The sequence below is a fragment of the Ascaphus truei genome, unplaced genomic scaffold (assembly GCF_040206685.1).
Source record: "Ascaphus truei isolate aAscTru1 unplaced genomic scaffold, aAscTru1.hap1 HAP1_SCAFFOLD_2897, whole genome shotgun sequence".
Classification (NCBI taxonomy): domain Eukaryota; kingdom Metazoa; phylum Chordata; class Amphibia; order Anura; family Ascaphidae; genus Ascaphus; species Ascaphus truei.
Genome location: NW_027455856.1, coordinates 3,484 through 29,494, shown reverse-complemented (window position 1 = coordinate 29,494; position 26,011 = coordinate 3,484). Strand labels below are relative to the sequence as shown.

Genomic DNA, 26,011 nt, shown 5'->3' with positions numbered 1-26,011 from the left:
GGAGAGCTGGAGGGGGTGGACATCACACAGCGGGGGGGACAGGGCATCACACATCGATGGTGGGTGTGACAGAGTGGGGGGACACGTCACACACAGAGAGGGGGCGTCACACACAGAAGGGGGGGGGGGTCACACCATCTGTATAAGGCGATTATTTATTTATTTAATACAGGAAGTAATGCATTGAGAGTTACCTCTCGTTTCAAGTTTGTCCTAATTGTGGGGGTTAGTGCGCGCGCATAAGACGTGGGAACGGGAGTCTGTGTAGGACGTGTGGGGGGGGGGGGGGTGAGCCCGTGTGCGGGGGGGGGGGATGAGCCCGTGTGTGGGATGTGTAGGAGGGAGTAGAGCCTGTGTGGGATGTGGGGGGGAGGGGGGGAGAAGAGACTGTATGGGATGTGTGGAGGGAGGGGGGGGAACCTGTGTAGGGGGGGGAAGGGTGTGTGGGGTGTGTGGGGTGAAGGGGGAGGGAGGAGCCAGTGTGGGATGTTTGGTTCACCCCCCCCCCCCCAGATTTACTTTTCTCTGGGTCTTCACTCCACACAGAGAACTCCATGGAAATCTCACGCGATATCTCCTGCAGGGCGCGCCCCATGCCTTCGCTGCCCGTGGAGGGTCCCGGGGGGGTCGTGTCAGTGTCCCCCAGAGTCTGGGACTCATCTGCAGACTGAAACACTGAGCCAACAGAACCCCCCCTCCCCCCCCGCACCTGAAACAGGAGAGCAGAGTCACAGGAGCCCCCCAGACTAAAGCAGGTATTAGAAACGTCCCCCTCTGCCCCCCAACTTACCGCACCCCTCCTGCCGCGGAAGCTGGCCATGTGATAGAGAGCACAGTAACCAATCAGAGAGTCCCCAGGGTAGAGCGGAGCGATCTCATTGGGCGTCAGCAGCGCCTCCATCGTGTCCGGCACATACCAGTCTATAGTGATGTCACTCAGAGCCGGCTCCAGCGCCTTCTTCAGGGACTTAATCAGCTGAGCAGGCCAAGACACCAGCCAATCAGAGCACAGACCTCTCCCATTCAATCAGCCAATCACAGCACAAACATCTCTAATCAAGCCAGCCAATCAGAGCACAGACAACCCTGATTAAACCAGCCAATCAGAGCACAGACCTCTCCCATTCAATCAGCCAATCACAGCACAAACATCTCTAATCAAGCCAGCCAATCAGAGCACAGACATCTATTAAACCAGCCAATCAGAGCACAGACAACCCTGATTAAACCAGCCAATCATAGCACAGACATCTCCGATAAAGCCACCCCATATCTGAACACGACAAGTACAGTATGGCTGGGGGTCCTGCGTGTGACGTGTGGGGGGGTCCTGCGTGTGACGTGTGGGGAGCTCACCTTGGGCTGCAGTCTCTCCCCCTCATTAAGGAGCTCAACAGTTCCACCGCTCACTCTCGCTGCTCTCTCAAGGACCCTGCGGCTCAGCCCGGAACAGCGCCCGAAACCGAACACCCTGCGGGAACAACACGGAACATCTCTGCACTGTGCCCCAAACACACTAATAACTCTGCACCCCGCTCTGACACACTGCGCCCCAATACACACACCGCTGACCCTGCGCCCCGACACACACCGCTGACCCTGCGCCCCGACACACACCGCTGAAAGTTCTCACCGTGTGGTCCCTGAGTGCCGTCTCACCAACTCGATGAATCTCCCAGGACAGCTAACAGCAGCGTCCGTGAAGAGGAAGAGCTGGCGCGGGTACCCACGATGCACTGGGAGCACCAGGACGCGACCCAGCACAGACAGCAAGTTACTCGCCCCCAGGTCCAGCCGGTCCCTCCGGATATAATCACTGGCCAACGCCAGCGTGTCCTGTCACATTGGGAACACTTGCTCAACTCCCAGAATCCTCTGCTCCACAATCCTCTATTGTAACTAAACAAGTAGCGCTGAGCAAGACATTCAGCACTGCCGAACCTCGGGGCAAACCTCCATACCTCAGGTGGGGGTTATACAAGGGGGAGGAAGAGGGGGAGAGAGGAGTGGAGGTGGGAGAGGGGGGAAGGAGAGGTGGGAGAGGGGGAAGGAGAGGTGGGAGAGGGGGAAGGAGAGGTGGGAGAGGGGGAAGGAGAGGTGGGAGAGGGGAAAGGAGAGGTGGGAGAGGGGAAAGGAGAGGTGGGAGAGGGGAAAGGGAGGTGGGAGAGGGGAAAGGAGAGGTGGAAGAGGAAAAAGGTGGGGTAGGAGAGAGGAAAGAGGCAGGGGTGGAAGAGGGAGGGGTGGGAGAGAGGAAAGAGGCAGGGGTGGGAGAGAGGAAAGAGGCAGGGGTGGGAGAGGGAGGGGAGAGGAAAGAGGCAGGGGTGGGAGAGAGGAAAGAGGCAGTGAGGGGAGAGAGGAAAGGCGGGGGGGAGAGAGGAAAGAGGCGGGGATGAGAGAGAGGGAAGCGGGAGAGAGGAGAGAAGCATGGAGGGGAGAGGGGAAAGAACAGAGAGCGGACCTGAATAAGGTCTGTAGCACAAAGTAGATTGGGAGAAGGTCCGGCGCTGCTGAAAGCGGCAGGGATCCAGGCAACGTCCGGTTTTGTGAACGAAAACTTTATTCCAACATCACACACACAAAGAACCAGGCCGCACCTCCATCTCCCCCTCAACGCGTTTCACGCAATAGAACAGCGCTTCGTCTTTCGCTCACAAAAACCGGAAGTCGCCTGGATCCTTGCCGCTTGCAGTAGCGCCGGGCCTTCTCCCAAATCTACGCAGGAGCAGCGGAGGTAAGAAGAGAGCAGGGCCCAGATCGGAGAGCAGCTAGGGGTAAGGGTTTCCCTCCCCGCCCCGATGGTCCGCATTTGTTCCTCTCACTCCGCTCCCAAGTGGCTTACACTGACACCTACGGGTGCTGTGGCTGCACGCCGGAGCGCGGGGCAGTTCTACTGTAGCACAGAGTACCCAGAATGCCTTGCGGCCGCCCCCACTCACGTTGCTGCACGGCCTGCTGGTTGGGAACAGAGCTTTGCCATCACATCCACCACATACCACGTTCAGTAAAGTGCGCGGCGGTAAACTTCGCACCGCCAGCAGCAGCGCATCCTGCAATGGGGGAGAATGAGAGAGCGGGGGAGGGAGAGAGAAAGGGGAGAGGGAGATAGAAGGGGGGAGAGCAAGAGGGGATGAAAGGTAAGGGGCATGGAGGGAGCCGGGATGGGGAGAGAGTGTGGAGGAGAAGGGGGAGAGGGCACGAGGAGAGTGAGGGAGCGAGAGAGCTGGGGGGGAGGGGGGGTGGGATGGGGAGGGGGAGAAATGGAGAGAAAGGGAAAGAAGGAGAGTGTGAGAGAAAAAAAGCGATACGAGAAACCGGAGAGAGATGGGGGAGGGGAGGAAGGGGGAGCGGGATACAGAGAGGGAGAGAGAAGAGTGTAGGGAGAAGAGGGAGAGTGTGTGAGAGATAGAAGAGGGGGTGGAGTGAATAAGAGGGGAGGGGGGATAGAAGATTTGGAGAGAGAGGAGGGGGGGCAGAGAGAAAGGCAGAGAAGGGAGAGTGTAAGAGAGAGGAGAGAAGAGGGGAAAGGACGGGGTGGGGTTAAAGACAGGGGGGAGGGGAGAGAGGGGGAGCAGACCTGCAATGGAGTGAGAGAGCAGGGTCTGCAGTGAAGGCAGCAGGAAGATGTGCGGAGGATTGAGCTGTATGTGTGTATGTATATCTGTGTTCTGTGGACACTCCGTGTGGCCCCCGTCAGTGATACAGGGAGGACCACTGCTCTCACCTGGACGCTGTGGGAGGCGTCTCCCATCTGATGCACGAGGAAGACGACCTCACGGGTGACACTGGGGAGGTCGGAGGCCAGGGACCCCAGGGAGGTCAGGTCAGGACAGAAGTTTAGCATCAGGACCGGGGTGAGAGGGAGATCCTTGTGGAAGCGTTTCTGCACGAAGCTCACCTGTCACCGGGGAGGGGACAGTGAGGGGAGGGGGAGAGGACCCCCACCTTGTGTCACACCCCCACCTCACCGCTAGTATAGTCATGCGCCTCCCGGTGATTAGCATCAATAGTATCTGTTATCTGTATGGCACAAACATATTCCACAGCGCAGTACAATGTGGGAGGGCGGACAATTACACCGTTTAACAAAAGGCCGCGATTATAGTGCCCGCGCGATACCGAGCGCGTGACGTCACGCGAAACAAACTAGGCTGGATGCGATCGGGAGGCGTGGCGTCACTCGCGAGCGGTTTGCCTTCATTGGCTGAACCGATCATGTGACGCATCCGTCGCGCTACAAAAATAATCATTTCAGTTGTCTGCTCTGTGATCTGTCGCTCCGTAGCGCTTGGTCGTGCACACTCATTAGTTTGTTCCTGCTGGCGCGCATGTCGCTATAATCGTGGCCTAAGATGAGGAATGCAGCGGCAACGCCCAGAGAGCAATTAACCTTCTGCCTAAAAAGATGATTCCCATCCCTGTGATGTCACGCTCCCCCCTCCCATCCCTGTGATGTCACACTCGCCTCTCCCATCTCTGTGATGTCACGCACCCCCCTACCATCCCTGTGATGTCACACTCCCCCCTACCATCCCTGTGATGTCACGCTCCCCTCTCCCATCCCTGTGATGTCACGCACCCCCCTACCATCCCTGTGATGTCACGCTCCCCTCTCCCATCCCTGTGATGTCACGCTCCCCTCTCCCATCCCTGTGATGTTACGCTCCCCTCTCCCATCCCTGTGATGTCACGCACCCCCCTACCATCCCTGTGATGTCACGCACCCCCCTACCATCCCTGCGATGCCACGCTCCCCTCTCCCATCCCTGTGATGTCACACTCGCCTCTCCCATCTCTGTGATGTCACGCACCCCCCTACCATCCCTGTGATGTCACACTCCCCCCTACCATCCCTGTGATGTCACGCTCCCCTCTCCCATCCCTGTGATGTCACGCACCCCCCTACCATCCCTGTGATATCACGCTCCCCTCTCCCATCCCTGTGATGTCACGCTCCCCTCTCCCATCCCTGTGATGTTACGCTCCCCTCTCCCATCCCTGTGATGTCACGCACCCCCCTACCATCCCTGTGATGTCACGCACCCCCCTACCATCCCTGTGATGTCACGCACCCCCCTACCATCCCTGCGATGCCACGCTCCCCTCTCCCATCCCTGCGATGTCACACTCCCCCCTCGCATCCCTGTGATGTCACGCTCCCCCCTCCCATCCCTGTGATGTCACGCCCCCTCCACCCATCCCTGTGATGTCACGCTCCCCCCTCCCATCCCTGTGATGTCACGCTCCCCCTCGCATCCGTGATGTCACGCTCCCCCCTCCCATCCCTGTGATGTCACGCTCCCCCCTCCCATCCCTGTGATGTCACGCTCCCCCCTCTCATCCCTGTGATGTCACGCTCCCCCCCTCCCATCCCTATGATGTCACGCTCCCCCCCGCCATCCCTGTGATGTCACACTCCCCCCACCCATCCCTGTGATGTCACGCTCCCCCCCGCCATCCCTGTGATGTCACGCCCCCTCCACCCATCCCTGTGATGTCACACTCCCCCCATCCATCCCTGTGATGTCACACTCCCCCCCTCCCATCCCTGTGATGTCACGCCCCCTCCACCCATCCCTGTGATGTCACACTCCCCCCAACCCATCCCTGTGATGTCACGCCCCCGCTCACCTGTCTGTCATAATCGCAGGATTTCCGGGCCACTCGTATGTAATCTCTTCTTGCTTTTATCTGCGCCTCGTACTGTGAAAAGCTCATCGCCCCGCACTCCAGCAACAAGTGGGCACGGTGCGGCTCTGAGAGGCAAAGACAGTGTTCACACACCCCACCCCAACCCCCTAACACCCCAACCCCTTCCGCACACTTCCTCTCTCATACCCAGCCCTCTCGCACTGCCCCCAGCTTTCTCAGTCTACCCTCCCCTTCCCCCCCACTCACACCCCCCATGATGCACCTCCTCCCCTACTCCCCAAATGCTTGTCCTCTCTCACCCCCGCCCCCCGTGCTCATCCTTTCTCACCCCTCCGCCTCCCCTATTATCCCTTCCCCTGTTCTCCACCCCACTCCCTCACTCACCCCTCCCACTCACTCCTCTCTCACTCACTCTCTCCCCCTTCTCCTCTCACCGCTGGGGTGCAGAATTATCTCCAGAGCTCGGTCACACTGATATTCCTCAGCCAGACTGATCCAAACGGAGGAGGCCGAGAGAGCAAAGGGGCTGGCATCGGCACGGAAGGCGTGGGACGGACTTTCTATCCCTGCAAGGAGAGAAGGCGACTGCTCATTATCACCAAAACATCACATCATCAAATACTTTCTGGGCAAGCTACCCAGCTACCTGAGCAAGCTCCTCACCCCTACCACCCGCAGCACTTATCATCTGAGATCAGACTCTTCATGGTCCCAAGGCTCAACAAAGTATCCGGCCGCTCCTCCTTCTCTTACCGTGCACCCCAAAACTGGAACAGTCTGCCGGAGACTCTCACAGCCAACACCAGTCTAAGTTCTTTCAAAACTAAAGCGGTCTCACATTTTAATCTGGTCTGTAACTGTTACATACGCCCATAATATATATTATCTCTAACTGTGCATGCAATGTCTTGTATATAATGTATACCCTGCTCACTTATGTAACTATGTATTTGTAACCGTGTATTTGTCATTATAACTCTGTGCCCCGGACATACCTGAAAACGAGAGGTAACTCTCAGTGTATTACTTCCGGGTAAGAGATGATCCAAGGCTCACGGATTTGTAGAAAAAAGAATTTATTCCAGATACACAACGCTTCGGCCTCACTTAGGCCTCCTTACCAGTCACTCATTACCAGTCACTCATTACCAGTCACTCATTACCAGTCACTCATTACCAGTCACTCATTACCAGTCACTCATTACCAGTCACTCATTACCAGTCACTTGACAAAGGCCTAAGTGAGGCCGAAACGTTGTGTATCTGGAATAAATTCTTTTTTCTACAAATCCGTGAGCCTTGGATCCTCTCTCTTGTTGCCGTGTCCCTGGATTGCTGCAGACAGCCCTCCCTGAACCAGGCGCTCCGCATTGCGCAGGTCTCGCAGTTTTTTGTTTTCTTTTTGGAGTGCGACACACCCACACAATTCTGTACTTCCTGGTAACAAATTTTATAAATAAAATAATAAAGACAGCCGTGGAAAGCACCACACATACACCCCACTCCCCAGGCTCTCACTCACCTGCCAGCAGGCAGGGCCACACAACCCAGGCTCGCACTCACCTGCCAGCAGGCAGGGCCCCACTCCCCAGGCTCGCACTCACCTGCCAGCAGGCAGGGCCCCACTCCCCAGGCTCGCACTCACCTGCCAGCAGGCAGGGCCCCACTCCCCAGGCTCGCACTCACCTGCCAGCAGGCAGGGCCACACTCCCCAGGCTCGCACTCACCTGCAAGCAGGCAGGGCCACACTCCCCAGGCTCGCACTCACCTGCAAGCAGGCAGGGCCCCACTCCCCAGGCTCGCACTCACCTCCCAGCAGGCAGGGCCACACTCCCCAGGCTCGCACTCACCTCCAAGCAGGCAGGGCCACACTCCCCAGGCTCGCACTCACCTGCAAGCAGGCAGGGCCACACTCCCCAGGCTCGCACTCACCTGCAAGCAGGCAGGGCCCCACTACCCAGGCTCGCACTCACCTGCCAGCAGACAGGGCCCCACTACCCAGGCTCGCACTCACCTGCCAGCAGGCAGGGCCCCACTCACCTGCCAGCAGGCAGGGCCCCACTCCCCAGGCTCGCACTCACCTGCAAGCAGGCAGGGCCCCACTCCCCAGGCTCGCACTCACCTGCCAGCAGGCAGGGCCACACTCCCCAGGCTCTCACTCACCTGCCAGCAGGCAGGGCCACTCCCCAGGCTCTCACTCACCTGCTAGCAGACAGGGCCCCACTCCCCAGGCTCTCACTCACCTGCCAGCAGGCAGGGCCAGACTCCCCAGGCTCTCACTCACCTGCAAGCAGGCAGGGCCCCACTCCCCAGGCTCGCACTCACCTGCCAGCAAGCAGGGCCCCACTCCCCAGGCTCTCACTCACCTGCCAGCAGGCAGGGCCACTCCCCAGGCTCGCACTCACCTGCCAGCAGGCAGGGCCCCACTCCCCAGGCTCTCACTCACCTGCCAGCAGGCAGGGCCCCACTCCCCAGGCTCTCACTCACCTGCCAGAAGGCAGGGCCCCACTCCCCAGGCTCTCACTCACCTGCAAGCAGGCAAGGCCCCACTCTCCAGGCTCTCACTCACCTGCCAGCAGGCAGGGCCCCACTCCCCAGGCTCTCACTCACCTGCCAGCAGGCAGGGCCACACTCCCCAGGCTCGCACTCACCTGCAAGCAGGCAGGGCCCCACTCCCCAGGCTCTCACTCACCTGCCAGCAGGCAGGGCCCCACTCCCCAGGCTCTCACTCACCTGCCAGCAGGCAGGGCCCCACTCCCCAGGCTCTCACTCACCTGCCAGCAGGCAGGGCCCCACTCCCCAGGCTCTCACTCACCTGCCAGCAGGCAGGGCCCCACTCCCCAGGCTCTCACTCACCTGCAAGCAGGCAGGGCCCCACTCTCCAGGCTCTCACTCACCTGCCAGCAGGCAGTGCCCCACTCCCCAGGCTCTCACTCACCTGCCAGCAGGCAGGGCCACACTCCCCAGGCTCGTACTCACCTGCAAGCAGGCAGGGCCCCACTCCCCAGGCTCTCACTCACCTGCCAGCAGGCAGGGCCGCACTCCCCAGGCTCTCACTCACCTGCCAGCAGACAGGGCCCCACTACCCAGGCTCGCACTCACCTGCCAGCAGGCAGGGCCCCACTACCCAGGCTCGCACTCACCTGCCAGCAGGCAGGGCCCCACTACCCAGGCTCGCACTCACCTGCCAGCAGGCAGTACCCCACTACCCAGCCTCGCACACACCTGCCAGCAGGCAAGGCCCCACTACCCAGGCTCGCACTCACCTGCCAGCAGGCAGGGCCACACTCCCCAGGCTCTCACTCACCTGCCAGCAGGCAGGGCCACACTCCCCAGGCTCGCACTCACCTGCCAGCAGGCAGGGCCCCACTCCCCAGGCTCTCACTCACCTGCCAGCAGGCAGGGCCCCACTCCCCAGGCTCTCACTCACCTGCCAGCAGGCAGGGCCCCTGGACCTGCAGGCGGAAGCTGAACTGGTAACGGGTTCGATTTGTAGCTGGCCTGGTGAGAGCAGCAAAGAGGGAGCCAGTGGACGTGGGGGGCACTGCCCGGGGGAGAGGGTCAGTGTGCAGCACCCACGGGCTTCCTCCCCCCCCACTTACACCCCCAAAACAGCTAGTGGGACTGCAAGATAGAGCATAGACAGAGAGGGGGATCACACATTGAGGGGGGCCCTCAAAACATCACAATTCAGTGCTACACACAAGTACATGTTAAGTGTAACAAACAGATTGTAATTACACACACACACACACACACACACACACACACACTGCTACACACAAGTACATGTTACAGTGTAACAAACAGATTGTAATTACACACACACACAGTGCTACACATAAGTACATGTTACAGTGTAACAAACAGATTGTAATTACACACACACACACACACACACACACACAGTGCTACACACAAGTACATGTTACAGTGTAACAAACAGATTGTAATTACACACACACACAGTGCTACACATAAGTACATGTTACAGTGTAACAAACAGATTGTAATTACACACACACACACACAGTGCTACACACAAGTACATGTTACAGTGTAACAAACAGATTGTAATTACACACACACACACACACACACACAGTGCTACACACAAGTACATGTTACAGTGTAACAAACAGATTGTAATCACACACACAAACACACACACACACACACACACACAGTGCTACACACAAGTACGTGTTACAATGTAACAAACAGATTGTAATTACACACACACACACACACACACACACACACACAAGTACATGTTACAGTGTAACAAACAGATTGTAATTACACACACACAGTGTTACACAGTCATGCAGTTAAAGTTACACACCAGGACACACATGCAGTATTCATAGGGTCACTCTTCAGGCTACACAAAGACACACAACAAGAATATGGGGGGTGATGGGACTCCCATTGTGTGATGATGCAAGGTGCATGTTACAGCGATCCCTGCACAGTGTGGGCTTGCAGGAGTTACGTTACCAAGAGAAGCCGAGCCCCCCACCCCCCATACACAGAACGCACAATCACCATGAGCACAACCTGTCGTCACACAGGCCCTCCCCCGCCTCGCCCGGGCCCTCTGGAGGTGGGGCAAGGGGTGTGAGGGTGGAGTTGAGGGTCACACGCACTGCTCCGCCCGGCAGGGTCTGCAGCGCTCTGCTGCTCTGCAGGAACACGGTCAGCACCGCAGAGGGTGGCACGGCACCCACGCTCAGCACAAAGGAACCGCGCGCGGTGTCGGTGTCCAGGACAAGGTGACCTGAGGGGACCCCGAGAAAAGAGGGGGGACAAAAAGAGAGGGTGAAGGAGAAAGAAAACCCGCGGGATCAGCGGTGGGATCATTACCACAGCTCACCCTCTGCCCGCCCAGTGCCGTGTACAGGTGTGAAATGGGGCAGGACAAGGGTGGGCTACGTCTGCTCTCACCTTTGGGGCAGCAACAGGGCAGGGCTCCCCCCGGGCAGTCGGAGCAGCACTCCTCCATCCGGCTCTGGCTCTGCACCTCTGCTCGTACTTTCCGATCCCCGGTCACTGCCTCAAAACTCGTCACCACCTCCCCCTCCTCCAGGAGGTACACAAACACGGCTACAAGAGAGGGCACCCAGCATAACCATTGTGACCAGTAACATCCAGTATAAACCAGTAGATACCGTGTGTCCAGGAGGTTATCGGAGGGCAGCGGCGTGCATTACACGGGGGAATGAGCCAGGTCAGGCCCGGGACAGAGAGGAATCTCCGGGGCTCGCGCTGCGGAAGGCGAGCGACACTCGCGATCTAGGACGCGTCCCATCCCGTGACGCCCCGTCGGTGAGCGCCAGCACGAGGCGCATTTGGCTCGCGCTCCGGGAGCGTGGAATGGATATTTATATTTGGCGCAAGTGTCACGATAACGCCACTTAGGCGTTAACGTTTGGGTGCAGTACGGTAACCAAGAGGTTAACCCGCATAGTAAAAAAAAAACACCTGTTAGTTGGCGATGCAGATCTGTGTCATAAAGCGTTACAGGTTCATAGCTTAAAGAGGCAATGACGCCATGAAGATAAGCACGGGGTTTGTTCAGGAACTAACTATACCCCGCCGTTTATACCCCAAGAGCAGGGAGGCTTCGCAGGTACCCACAGATGTCCTGGTCATCTGAATAACCCAACGGAACCCAAGCGGGTCCTATACACCCCTGACCAAGAGGGATCCACCGGACACTCTACTCTGTACCATTAATGAAGACAAGACGCGCTCGGCGCAATTCTCAGCGACGTATAAATCTGTAAACAGCAAATCGATCGGATTCTTGTGAAATGTGAGGAGATTTCACCCTTACAAACATCAGATAAATCATTTCACTCTCGGTGATATAAAAGGGGACGGTTCCTTGGGATACCCAATGCGTCCATCAAATCCCTCGGAAAAGGGAACAGGGAGAGCGATAGGGAATATTTTATACTCATTAAAAAGAGGCACTCTTGGCGACCCTGGGGGGGGGGTTATTTTCTTAAATAGGATTGAAGCAGGGGGTCTCCGGAGCTGAACTGCATTCATTTCAGCTACGGCGACCCCCTGTTCCCCGAGATACGCACCTCGGAGGGGGGTGCCGGTAGCAGCCCAGATGGGGCTAGTCGGGGCTATCAATATGGCGGGTTTAAATGTCCCACAAGTCAACAGGAAGCCATGACGTCATCCCATGCAGCTTCCGATTGGCCCACGTGATGCGGGACATTTAAACTGTGCAGAGAAAGCGACACTCCCTTCCGAGGTAAGTATCGCAGGAAGCAGGAAGCACGCGATTACGTGACAAATGGGGGACAGGACGCACCCGTACCGGCCGGTCAGGGAATCTCACATATCAAAGGAGTAGGAACTGTAAGAGTTTGTTTCGGGGTCACATCCCCTTCCTCAGACAAGGTGGCTTATTATCGGAGGAAGGGGCTGGGACCCCAAAAATGTAATACTGTAGCTCTGCTCACAATAGGCAGTAAAACCCAGCATCTTGTTGCATCAGTACTTGTGTTCCTCCATATATCAGTACTTGTGTTCCTCCATATGTCAGTACTTGTGTTCCTCCATATATCAGTACTTGTGTTCCTCCATATATCAGTACTTGTGTTCCTCCATATGTCAGTACTTGTGTTCCTCCATATATCAGTACTTGTGTTCCTCCATATATCAGTACTTGTGTTCCTCCATATGTCAGTACTTGTGTTCCTCCATATATCAGTACTTGTGTTCCTCCATATATCAGTACTTGTGTTCCTCCATATATCAGTACTTGTGTTCCTCCATATATCAGTACTTGTGTTCCTCCATATATCAGTACTTGTGTTCCTCCATATATCAGTACTTGTGTTCCTCCATATATCAGTACTTGTGTTCCTCCATATATCAGTACTTGTGTTCCTCCATATGTCAGTACTTGTGTTCCTCCATATATCAGTACTTGTGTTCCTCCATATATCAGTACTTGTGTTCCTCCATATATCAGTACTTGTGTTCCTCCATATATCAGTACTTGTGTTCCTCCATATATCAGTACTTGTGTTCCTCCATATATCAGTACTTGTGTTCCTCCATATATCAGTACTTGTGTTCCTCCATATATCAGTACTTGTGTTCCTCCATATATCAGTACTTGTGTTCCTCCATATATCAGTACTTGTGTTCCTCCATATATCAGTACTTGTGTTCCTCCATATATCAGTACTTGTGTTCCTCCATATATCAATCAGTACTTGTGTTCCTCCATATATCAGTACTTGTGTTCCTCCATATATCAGTACTTGTGTTCCTCCATATATCAGTACTTGTGTTCCTCCATATATCAGTACTTGTGTTCCTCCATATATCAGTACTTGTGTTCCTCCATATATCAGTACTTGTGTTCCTCCATATATCAATCAGTACTTGTGTTCCTCCATATATCAGTACTTGTGTTCCTCCATATATCAGTACTTGTGTTCCTCCATATATCAGTACTTGTGTTCCTCCATATATCAGTACTTGTGTTCCTCCATATATCAGTACTTGTGTTCCTCCATATATCAGTACTTGTGTTCCTCCATATATCAATCAGTACTTGTGTTCCTCCATATATCAGTACTTGTGTTCCTCCATATATCAGTACTTGTGTTCCTCCATATATCAGTACTTGTGTTCCTCCATATATCAGTACTTGTGTTCCTCCATATATATCAGTACTTGTGTTCCTCCATATATCAGTACTTGTGTTCCTCCATATATCAATCAGTACTTGTGTTCCTCCATATATCAGTACTTGTGTTCCTCCATATATCAGTACTTGTGTTCCTCCATATATCAGTACTTGTGTTCCTCCATATATCAGTACTTGTGTTCCTCCATATATCAATCAGTTCTTGTGTTCCTCCATATATCAGTACTTGTGTTCCTCCATATATCAGTACTTGTGTTCCTCCATATATCAGTACTTGTGTTCCTCCATATATCAGTACTTGTGTTCCTCCATATATCAGTACTTGTGTTCCTCCATATATCAGTACTTGTGTTCCTCCATATATCAGTACTTGTGTTCCTCCATATATCAGTACTTGTGTTCCTCCATATATCAATCAGTTCTTGTGTTCCTCCATATATCAGTACTTGTGTTCCTCCATATATCAGTACTTGTGTTCCTCCATATATCAGTACTTGTGTTCCTCCATATATCAGTACTTGTGTTCCTCCATATATCAGTACTTGTGTTCCTCCATATGTCAGTACTTGTGTTCCTCCATATGTCAGTACATGTGTTCCTCCATATGTCAGTACTTGTGTTCCTCCATATATCAGTACTTGTGTTCCTCCATATATCAGTACTTGTGTTCCTCCATATATCAGTACTTGTGTTCCTCCATATATCAGTACTTGTGTTCCTCCATATATCAGTACTTGTGTTCCTCCATATATCAGTACTTGTGTTCCTCCATATATCAGTACTTGTGTTCCTCCATATATCAGTACTTGTGTTCCTCCATATATCAGTACTTGTGTTCCTCCATATATCAGTACTTGTGTTCCTCCATATATCAATCAGTTCTTGTGTTCCTCCATATATCAGTACTTGTGTTCCTCCATACATCAGTACTTGTGTTCCTCCATATATCAGTACTTGTGTTCCTCCATATATCAGTACTTGTGTTCCTCCATATGTCAGTACTTGTGTTCCTCCATATGTCAGTACTTGTGTTCCTCCATATGTCAGTACTTGTGTTCCTCCATATATCAGTACTTGTGTTCCTCCATATATCAGTACTTGTGTTCCTCCATATATCAGTACTTGTGTTCCTCCATATATCAGTACTTGTGTTCCTCCATATATCAGTACTTGTGTTCCTCCATATATCAGTACTTGTGTTCCTCCATATATCAGTACTTGTGTTCCTCCATATATCAGTACTTGTGGTGAGCACCCCTGGATTAAGCAACAGTTAATTATGGATTTATTTACGGTTTCACCAGCTAGACAACCCTGACATCTGCTAATCACGGCATCTATCCTATTCTGAGCATAGATCGAGGTGGATAGAGGGTAGGAGAAAGGGTCCCTAGTCAGGAGTCCTAATCTACTTAAACTCTATTTGGTAAAACAACTGAAATTGTCTTTCTGAAGAATACCATGTTTTTTTAGCCAAGCTGGTACGCCCAGTAGGAATTAGTTTCAGCGGAATCAGGTGTGTGTGTGTGTGTGTGTGTGTGTATGTGTGTGTGTGTGTGTGAGAGACCCCCTCCCAGCTGTCTCTCAAGACAGAAACTGACAGAGTGACGGCAGCAAGGTAACCGACGCACGTTTCGCGTAGGACCTATGCTTCTTCTTGGGTTTCAGTCTTAGAGTGGGAGGTCTCCTGAAGATGGCAGGTAGCAAAGACTACCCACTACTAGTTCCGCGCACCTGGATTTATCTCCGTGTGAAAGCCCGGAGCCTCCAGGACCCCGCTGAAGGATACCCTACTTGAGTTTTGCATTAGTTCATTAGGGAATTCAGGTGGCTATTTGCCCCATCCATGCTTTCCATCATTACTCGCGGGATCACGCACATTGGAAAATAGCTACACTGAAAGGAATGCCAACTGAATATAATGAGCACACAAACACTTGTGTATCCTCCGAAATCCTCCCCCCTACCGATAATCATCGCACACATATTGCCACGATAATGCCAATTATCTCCAGCACTCTATATAAGAAAAACTCTTGCTACAGCGTAATGTATAATACAGGGAGTCGCAAGTGGGAGTAAGTGTTAAATCAACATAGTCTGACTGCACGCGTACCCATCCATATAAATGAATGTGCACTGAATGGGTTAACGAGTGACCCTGGGGGACCTATGTAATATAACTGTACAGATAGGTCTGGTCCTACCTTGCACGGTGTCACCGCCGGCGTTCAGGTAGGTTAGGTGGGCACTGAGTCCCAGGCTGTATCCGTTGGCACAGGCACTTACACAGGAAGCCTCCAGAGGGAGCTGTGCCCAGGAGGCAGCATCATAGAGACCGGGCATCCTGGGACTGAAGAGAGGGACGGTCACTGTCACACACAGGGAGAGGGGGGGTCCCTCAGTCTGTCACTGTCACACAGGGAGAGGGGGGGTCCCTCAGTCTGTCACTGTCACACGGGGAGAGGGGGGTCCCTCAGTCTGTCACTGTCACACGGGGAGAGGGGGGGTCCCTCAGTCATTCACTGTCACACGGGGAGAGGGGGGGTCCCTCAGTCTGTCAGTGTCACACATACACAGGAGATGGGGGGTCCCTCAGTCTGTCACTGTCACACACACACACACACACACACACACACACACACACACGAGAGGGGCTCCCTCAGTCTGTCAGTGTCACACACACACACACACACACACACACACACACACACACACACACACACACACACACACACACACACACACACACACACACACACACACACTAGAGGGGCTCCCTCAGTCTGTCAGTGTCACAAATACACACACACACACACACACACAGGAGAGGGGCTCCCTCAGTCTGTCAGCGTCCCGCACACACAGGGAGTGAGCGTCCTCAGTCTGTCAGTGTCACACACACACAGGGAGTGAGCGTCCTCAGTCTGTCAGTGTCACACACACACAGGGAGTGAGCGTCCTCAGTCTGTCAGCGTCCCGCACACACACAGGGAGTGAGCGTCCTCAGTCTGTCAGTGTCACACACACACAGGGAGTGAGCGTCCTCAGTCTGTCAGCGTCCCGCACACACACAGGCAGTGAGCGTCCTCAGTCTGTCAGTGTCACACACACACAGGGAGTGAGCGTCCTCAGTCTGTCAGTGTCACACACACACAGGCAGTGAGCGTCCTCAGTCTGTCAGTGTCACACACACACAGGGAGTGAGCGTCCTCAGTCTGTCAGCGTCCCGCACACACACAGGGAGTGAGCGTCCTCAGTCTGTCAGCGTCCCGCACACACACACAGGGAGTGAGCGTCCTCAGTCTGTCAGTGTCACACACACACAGGGAGTGAGCGTCCTCAGTCTGTCAGCGTCCCGCACACACACAGGCAGTGAGCGTCATCAGTCTGTCAGTGTCACACACACACAGGGAGTGAGCGTCCTCAGTCTGTCAGCGTCCCGCACACACACAGGAAGTGAGCGTCCTCAGTCTGTCAGCGTCCCGCACACACACAGGGAGTGAGCATCCTCAGTCTGTCAGCGTCCCGCACACACACACAGGGAGTGAGCGTCCTCAGTCTGTCAGCGTCCCGCACACACACAGGCAGTGAGCGTCCTCAGTCTGTCAGTGTCACACACACACAGGGAGTGAGCGTCCTCAGTCTGTCAGCGTCCCGCACACACACACAGGGAGTGAGCGTCCTCAGTCTGTCAGTGTCACACACACACAGGGAGTGAGCGTCCTCAGTCTGTCAGCGTCCCGCACACACACAGGGAGTGAGCGTCCTCAGTCTGTCAGTGTCACACACACACAGGGAGTGAGCGTCCTCAGTCTGTCAGCGTCCCGCACACACACAGGGAGTGAGCGTCCTCAGTCTGTCAGCGTCCCGCACACACACACAGGGAGTGAGCGTCCTCAGTCTGTCAGTGTCACACACACACAGGGAGTGAGCGTCCTCAGTCTGTCAGCGTCCCGCACACACACAGGCAGTGAGCGTCATCAGTCTGTCAGTGTCACACACACACAGGGAGTGAGCGTCCTCAGTCTGTCAGCGTCCCGCACACACACAGGAAGTGAGCGTCCTCAGTCTGTCAGCGTCCCGCACACACACAGGGAGTGAGCATCCTCAGTCTGTCAGCGTCCCGCACACACACACAGGGAGTGAGCGTCCTCAGTCTGTCAGCGTCCCGCACACACACAGGCAGTGAGCGTCCTCAGTCTGTCAGTGTCACACACACACAGGGAGTGAGCGTCCTCAGTCTGTCAGCGTCCCGCACACACACACAGGGAGTGAGCGTCCTCAGTCTGTCAGTGTCACACACACACAGGGAGTGAGCGTCCTCAGTCTGTCAGCGTCCCGCACACACACAGGGAGTGAGCGTCCTCAGTCTGTCAGTGTCACACACACACAGGGAGTGAGCGTCCTCAGTCTGTCACACAGCATCCTATCTATAGCATCCCTCCCTGCCACTCTCTGGTTTCCAGGCTGCTCGGTGACGCTGGACGGACGTTTCCAGGAGCCGCAGGCTGGAAACAGCAGTGTTTACCTGAAGATTAATCATTTATCTGGACACATCTGAACCCTCACCAGACCCAGGACAGTCTGAGCCTGTCCCTGACAATCTGGAATCCGGAGGTCACCCTGCATTACATATACACCCAGGACTGTGTGATCCTGTCCCTGATAATCTGCAGTCAGGAGGTCACCCTACATTACATATACACCCAGGACTGTGTGATCCTGTCCCTGATAATCTGCAGTCAGGAGGTCACCCTACATTACAAATAATGCAGAACACATGCATGGATCCCCACTCTATAACACTAATCAGTTTGCTGAAGGGATAGAGAGACCCAAACCATGGCCCGGAGTGCAGAGAGACCCAAACCATGGCCCGGAGTGCAGAGAGCAGCCAAACCATGGCCCGGAGTGCTGAGAGCAGCCAAACCATGGCCCGGCGTGCTGAGAGCAGCCAAACCATGGCCCGGCGTGCTGAGAGCAGCCAAACCATGGCCCGGAGTGCAGAGAGCAGCCAAACCATGGCCCGGAGTGCAGAGAGCAGCCAAACCATGGCCCGGAGTGCAGAGAGCAGCCAAACCATGGCCCGGAGTGCAGAGAGCAGCCAAACCATGGCCCGGAGTGCAGAGAGCAGCCAAACCATGGCCCGGAGTGCGGAGAGCAGCCAAACCATGGCCCGGAGAGCGGAGAGCAGCCAAACCATGGCCCGGAGTGCGGAGAGCAGCCAAACCATGGCCCGGAGTGCTGAGAGCAGCCAAACCATGGCCCGGAGTGCTGAGGAGCAGCTAAATCATGTCCTGGAGTGCTGAGAGCAGCTAAACCATGGCCCGGCGTGCTGAGAGCAGCCAAACCATGGCCCGGCGTGCAGAGAGCAGCCAAACCATGGCCCGGAGTGCAGAGAGCAGCCAAACCATGGCCCGGAGTGCAGAGAGCAGCCAAACCATGGCCCGGAGTGCGGAGAGCAGCCAAACCATGGCCCGGAGTGCAGAGAGCAGCCAAACCATGGCCCGGAGTGCAGAGAGCAGCCAAACCATGGCCCGGAGTGCAGAGAGCAGCCAAACCATGGCCCGGAGTGCAGAGAGCAGCCAGACCATGGCCCGGAGTGCAGAGAGCAGCCAAACCATGGCCCGGAGTGCAGAGAGCAGCCAAACCATGGCCCGGAGTGCGGAGAGCAGCCAAACCATGTCCCAGAGTGCTGAGGAGCAGCCAAACCATGTCCCAGAGTGCTGAGGAGCAGCTATACCATGGCCCGGAGTGCTGAGGAGCAGCTAAACCATGGCCCGGAGTGCTGAGGAGCAGCTAAACCATGGCCCGGAGTGCTGAGGAGCAGCTAAACCATGGCCCGGAGTGCTGAGGAGCAGCTAAACCATGGCCCGGAGTGCTGAGGAGCAGCTAAACACTGGCCCGGAGTGCTGAGGAGCAGCTAAACCATAGCCCGGAGTGCTGAGGAGTCGCTAAACCATGGCCCGGAGTGCTGAGGAGCAGCTAAACACTGGCCCGGAGTGCTGAGGAGCCGCTAAACCCTGGCCCGGAGTGCTGAGGAGTCGCTAAACCCTGGCCCGGAGTGCTGAGGAGCAGCTAAACCCTGGCCCGGCCCAAAGAGCAGCAGCGTCCTTAGAACAGACACGCGTCATTTCCTGTATAGAACCCAGGCTCGTGCTGTCTGGCAAACCCACAGACGGCCTGACTGCCTGTGTGCCAACATAGTGAGCCGAAGAGGAACCCCCCCGAGGAGGAGGAATGAGGTGCGGCCGCATTATGTGGGAGCATTGCCGGCTGGGATGTTTGCGGGGCTCGGTGCAGTGACCCGTGCGGGGCGACGGCTCTTACCTTCTCCGGCGGCATCTCCTCCCGTGTGATCCTGTCATTACGGCTCTGCGATGTCAAATGGCACCGCGTTGCCATGACAACGGAACACCACGGCGATAAAGGGCATTCCATTGTCATAGCAACGGGACTCCGCGTGGCGCCGTGACATCATGTCATGGCAACACGATGTCATTTGACGTTGCGAAGCCTTGATGACGGGACCATGCAGGGGGAGATGTCGGGAATCCGTTTAATTGATGTGGGGGTGAGCGCGAGGCCTCTGTAACCGCGGGGCTCACACTGCGCCGCCATCCTGCCGGCCCTAATTTCAACAAGGTACTGTGACCAGAACCTCCCAAACTCTTTTTACATTGGGAATGAGAGGCACCGGCTTTACCCAGGGCAGCCCAAAGTGTACCACAAGTGTGGTTCCATGCGACAGCTCAGTTATATCTGTGACAAGCAGGGTTACCAGGTGTCCAGCATGGAACCGGACTGTCCTGTATTTGGACATTCTGTCCAGTAAAAATGAGAGGTAATACTGGACATGTGTATCTGGCATTACCTCTCTGGGCGTGTACGTGTATACCGGTATTACCTCTCTGGGCGTGTACGTGTATACCAGTATTACCTCTCTGGGCGTGTATGTGCATACCGGTATTACCTCTCTGGGCGTGTACGTGTATACCGGTATTACCTCTCTGGGCGTGTACGTGTATACCGGTATTACCTCTCTGGGCGTGTATGTGCATACCGGTATTACCTCTCTGGGCGTGTATGTATATACCGGTATTACCTCTCTGGGCGTATATGTGTATACCGGTATTACCTCTCTGGGTGTGTATGTGTATACCGGTATTACCTCTCTGGGCGTGTATGTGTATACCGGTATTACCTCTCTGGGCGTGTATGTGTATACCGGTATTACCTCTCTGGGCGTGTATGTGTATACCGGTATTACCTCTCTGGGCGTGTATGTATATACCGGTATTACCTCTCTGGGCGTATATGTGTATACCGGTATTACCTCTCTGGGCGTGTATGTGTATACCGGTATTACCTCTCTGGGCGTGTATGTGTATACCGGTATTACCTCTCTGGGCGTGTACGTGTATACCGGTATTACCTCTCTGGGCGTATATGTGTATACCGGTATTACCTCTCTGGGCGTGTATGTGTATATCGGTATTACCTCTCTGGGCGTGTATGTGTATACCGGTATTACCTCTCTGGGCGTGTATGTGTATACCGGTATTACCTCTCCGGGCGTGTATGTGTATACCGGTATTACCTCTCTGGGCGTATATGTGTATACCGGTATTACCTCTCTGGGCGTGTATGTGTATATCGGTATTACCTCTCTGGGTGTGTATGTGTATACCGGTATTACCTCTCTGGGTGTGTATGTGTATACCGGTATTACCTCTCTGGGTGTGTATGTGTATACCGGTATTACCTCTCTGGGCGTGTATGTGTATACCGGTATTACCTCTCTGGGCGTGTATGTGTATATCGGTATTACCTCTCTGGGCGTGTATGTGTATACCGGTATTACCTCTCTGGGTGTCTATGTGTATACCGGTATTACCTCTCTGGGCGTGTACGTGTATACCGGTATTACCTCTCTGGGCGTGTACGTGTATACCGGTATTACCTCTCTGGGCGTGTATGTGTATACCGGTATTACCTCTCTGGGCGTGTATGTGTATAACGGTATTACCTCTCTGGGCGTGTATGTGTATACCGGTATTACCTCTCTGGGCGTGTATGCGTATACCGGTATTACCTCTCTGGGCGTGTATGCGTATACCGGTATTACCTCTCTGGGCGTGTGCGTGTATACCGGTATTACCTCTCTGGGCGTGTGCGTGTATACCGGTATTACCTCTCTGGGCGTGTGCGTGTATACCGGTATTATCTCTCTGGGCGTGTATGTGTATACCAGTATTACCTCTCTGGGCGTGTATGCGTATACCGGTATTACCTCTCTGGGCGTGTGCGTGTATACCGGTATTACCTCTCTGGGCGTGTGCGTGTATACCGGTATTACCTCTCTGGGCGTGTGCGTGTATACCGGTATTATCTCTCTGGGCGTGTATGTGTATACCGGTATTACCTCTCTGGGCGTGTATGTGTATACCGGTATTACCTCTCTGGGCGTGTATGTGTATAACAGTATTATCTCTCTGGGCGTGTATGTGTATACCGTTATTACCTCTCTGGGCGTGTATGTGTATAACGCTATTACCTCTCTGAGCGTGTATGTGTATACCGGTATTACCTCTCTGGACATGTATGTGTATAACGGTATTACCTCTCTGGGCGTGTATGTGTATACCGGTATTACCTCTCTGGGCGTGTATGCGTATACCGGTATTACCTCTCTGGGCGTGTGCGTGTATACCGGTATTACCTCTCTGGGCGTGTGCGTGTATACCGGTATTACCTCTCTGGGCGTGTGCGTGTATACCGGTATTATCTCTCTGGGCGTGTATGTGTATACCGGTATTACCTCTCTGGGCGTGTATGTGTATACCGGTATTACCTCTCTGGGCGTGTATGTGTATAACAGTATTATCTCTCTGGGCGTGTATGTGTATACCGGTATTACCTCTCTGGGCGTGTATGTGTATGCCGGTATTACCTCTCTGGGTGTGTATGTGTATGCCGGTATTACCTCTCTGGACGTGTATGTGTATACCGGTATTACCTCTCTGGGCGTGTATGTGTATACCGTTATTACCTCTCTGGGCGTGTATGTGTATACCGGTATTACCTCTCTGGGTGTGTATGTGTATGCCGGTATTACCTCTCTGGACGTGTATGTGTATACCGGTATTACCTCTCTGGGCGTGTATGTGTATACCGTTATTACCTCTCTGGGCGTGTATGTGTATACCGGTATTACCTCTCTGGGTGTGTATGTGTATGCCGGTATTACCTCTCTGGACGTGTATGTGTATACCGGTATTACCTCTCTGGGCGTGTATGTGTATACCGTTATTACCTCTCTGGGCGTGTATGTGTATAACGATATTACCTCTCTGGACGTGTATGTGTATAACGGTATTACCTCTCTGGGCGTGTATGTGTATACCGGTATTACCTCTCTGGGCGTGTATGTGTATACCGGTATTACCTCTCTGGGCGTGTATGTGTATACCGGTATTACCTCTCTGGGCGTGTATGTGTATACCGGTATTACCTCTCTGGGCGTGTATGTGTATACCGGTATTACCTCTCTGGGCGTGTATGTGTATACCGGTATTACCTCTCTGGGCGTGTATGTGTATACCGGTATTACCTCTATGGGCGTGTATGTGTATACCGGTATTACCTCTCTGGGCGTGTATGCGTATACCGGTATTACCTCTCTGGGCGTGTATGTGTATACCGGTATTACCTCTCTGGGCGTGTATGTGTATACCGGTATTACCTCTCTGGGCGTGTATGTGTATACCGGTATTACCTCTCTGGGTGTGTATGTGTATACCGGTATTACCTCTCTGGGCGTGTATGTGTATACCGGTATTATCTCTCTGGGCGTGTATGTGTATACCGGTATTACCTCTCTGGGCGTGTATGCGTATACCGGTATTACCTCTCTGGGCGTGTATGTGCATACCGGTATTACCTCTCTGGGCGTGTATGTGTATACCGGTATTACCTCTCTGGGCGTGTATGTGTATACCGGTATTACCTCTCTGGGCGTGTATGTGTATACCGGTATTACCTCTCTGGGCGTGTATGTGTATACCGGTATTACCTCTCTGGGCGTGTATGTGTATACCGGTATTACCTCTCTGGGCGTGTATGTGTATACCGGTATTACCTCTCTGGGCGTGTATGTGTATACCGGTATTACCTCTCTGGGCGTGTATGTGTATACCGGTATTATCTCTCTGGGCGTGTATGTGTATACCGGTATTACCTCTCTGGGCGTGTATGTGTATACCGGTATTACCTCTCTGGGCGTGTATGTGTATACCGGTATTACCTCTCTGGGCGTGTATGTGTATACCGGTATTACCTCTCTGGGCGTGTATGTGTATACCGGTATTACCTCTCTGGGCGTGTATGTGTATACCGGTATTATCTCTCTGGGCGTGTATGTGTATACCGGTATTACCTCTCTGGGCGTGTATGTGTATACCGGTATTACCTCTCTGGGCGTGTATGTGTATACCGGTATTACCTCTCTGGACAGTGACCTGACCGGCTTGGGGGGCCGCGGGATTTCCCAAAGCAGGATTGTTGCTAAGGGGCTGGGCAGCTTCCTCCATCCTGATTGGCTACATTACCCAGCAGCAGCCATTCAGGAGGTGTCAGTAGCCTTGGGGTGGGGCCAAGCAGAGGAGGAAACAGCATGGAGTGGAGAGAGGTGTGTGTCCAGCCCATCGCACCTTTCACCATTGTGTCCAGTATTTTTGGAGAAGCCGCCTGACAACAAGATCAAGTGCAATTTATGCCACTAGTTGGGACACAGTATTAGTACCTGCAGTGAAATTAAATGTAACCTTTTGTGTAACCCAAAATTCTGGATTTTGTTACATTTGTGACAAAATGGGACTCAAAGCTGTTCTCTGGCTGCGCAGGAGTCTGGCTGAGATGGCAGGAGGGGACGATGAGGAACGAACTGTCTGGAGTGGAGGAAACAGGAAAACCTCACAATGAGGGATCCACAGTCTGCCGCCTTCACTACAAACCCAGACAGGAGGAAGATACGGTGCTGGTCAGGGGCGGGCTGGCAAATGTTAGCCCAGGGGGAAAGCCCAACCAACAGGCCCAGGCACCCACCATGCTATACAGATATGCACATGCTCACACACAGTAAATGCTATACAGATATGCACAATACACAACAGATGTAACACTATTGCACCCAATGGAAATACATGCCTGTGTGCGCGCGCGCACACACACACACACACACACACACACACACACACACACACACACACACACACACACACACACACACACACCTCTAGCCAGGGCAAGTTCCTTACCTTGGCCCCATGCTCCATCTGCACTGTTAGCTCCGCCCCCAAAGCTCCACTGGCCACACCTCCCCTGTTACTTTAGCTCCGCCCCGCAGCCCCTCCCCTGTTACTTTAGCTCCGCCCCCAGCTCCTATTACACACTGAGGCCGGCCTGCAGCCCCTCCCCTGTTACACACTGAGGCCGGCCTGCAGCCCCTCCCCTGTTACACACTGAGGCCGGCCTGCAGCCCCCTCCCCTGTTACACACTGAGGCCGGCCTGCAGCCCCCTCCCCTGTTACACACTGAGGCCGGCCTGCAGCCCCTCCCCTGTTACACACCGAGGCCGGCCTGCAGCCCCCTCCCCTGTTACACACTGAGGCCGGCCTGCAGCCCCTCCCCTGTTACACACTGAGGCCGGCCTGCAGCCCCCTCCCCTGTTACACACTGAGGCCGGCCTGCAGCCCCCTCCCCTGTTACACACTGAGGCCGGCCTGCAGCCCCTCCCCTTTTACACACTGAGGCCGGCCTGCAGCCCCTCCCCTGTTACACACTGAGGCCGGCCTGCAGCCCCCTCCCCTGTTACACACTGAGGCCGGCCTGCAGCCCCCTCCCCTGTTACACACTGAGGCCGGCCTGCAGCCCCTCCCCTGTTACACACTGAGGTCGGCCTGCAGCCCCCTCCCCTGTTACACACTGAGGCCGGCCTGCAGCCCCTCCCCTGTTACACACCGAGGCCGGCCTGCAGCCCCCTCCCCTGTTACACACCGAGGCCGGCCTGCAGCCCCTCCCCTGTTACACACTGAGTGGGCCTGCAGCCCCTCCCCTGTTACACACCGAGGCCGGCCTGCAGCCCCTCCCCTGTTACACACCGAGGCCGGCCTGCAGCCCCTCCCCTGTTACACACTGAGGCCGGCCTGCAGCCCCCTCCCCTGTTACACACTGAGGCCGGCCTGCAGCCCCCTCCCCTGTTACACACTGAGGCCGGCCTGCAGCCCCCTCCCCTGTTACACACTGAGGCCGGCCTGCAGCCCCTTCCCCTGTTACACACTGAGGCCGGCCTGCAGCCCCCTCCCCTGTTACACACTGAGGCCGGCCTGCAGCCCCCTCCCCTGTTACACACTGAGGCCGGCCTGCAGCCCCTCCCCTGTTACACACTGAGGTCGGCCTGCAGCCCCCTCCCCTGTTACACACTGAGGCCGGCCTGCAGCCCCTCCCCTGTTACACACCGAGGCCGGCCTGCAGCCCCCTCCCCTGTTACACACCGAGGCCGGCCTGCAGCCCCTCCCCTGTTACACACTGAGGCCGCCCTGCAGCCCCCTCCCCTGTTACACACTGAGGCCGCCCTGCAGCCCCCTCCCCTGTTACACACTGAGGCCGCCCCCT

The 26,011-nt window shown here is 54.8% G+C and overlaps 1 protein-coding gene across 1 annotated transcript; it reads right to left on the bottom strand.

Annotated features, from left to right (window-relative positions):
• Nucleotides 1–519: 519 nt before the first annotated feature.
• On the bottom strand, nt 520–24,725 carry LOC142483055 (von Willebrand factor A domain-containing protein 5B2-like; the record flags this gene model as incomplete). Its single annotated transcript, XM_075583132.1, has 13 exons — nt 24,655–24,725; nt 15,541–15,686; nt 10,597–10,755; nt 10,210–10,429; nt 9,080–9,273; nt 6,084–6,215; nt 5,629–5,753; nt 3,722–3,895; nt 2,937–3,047; nt 1,634–1,836; nt 1,357–1,471; nt 791–976; nt 520–709 (listed from the first exon to the last, which is right to left on the bottom strand). Coding segments are annotated over exons 1-13 (1,966 nt in total), but the record flags the coding sequence as incomplete, so codon positions are not given.
• Nucleotides 24,726–26,011: the final 1,286 nt, after the last annotated feature.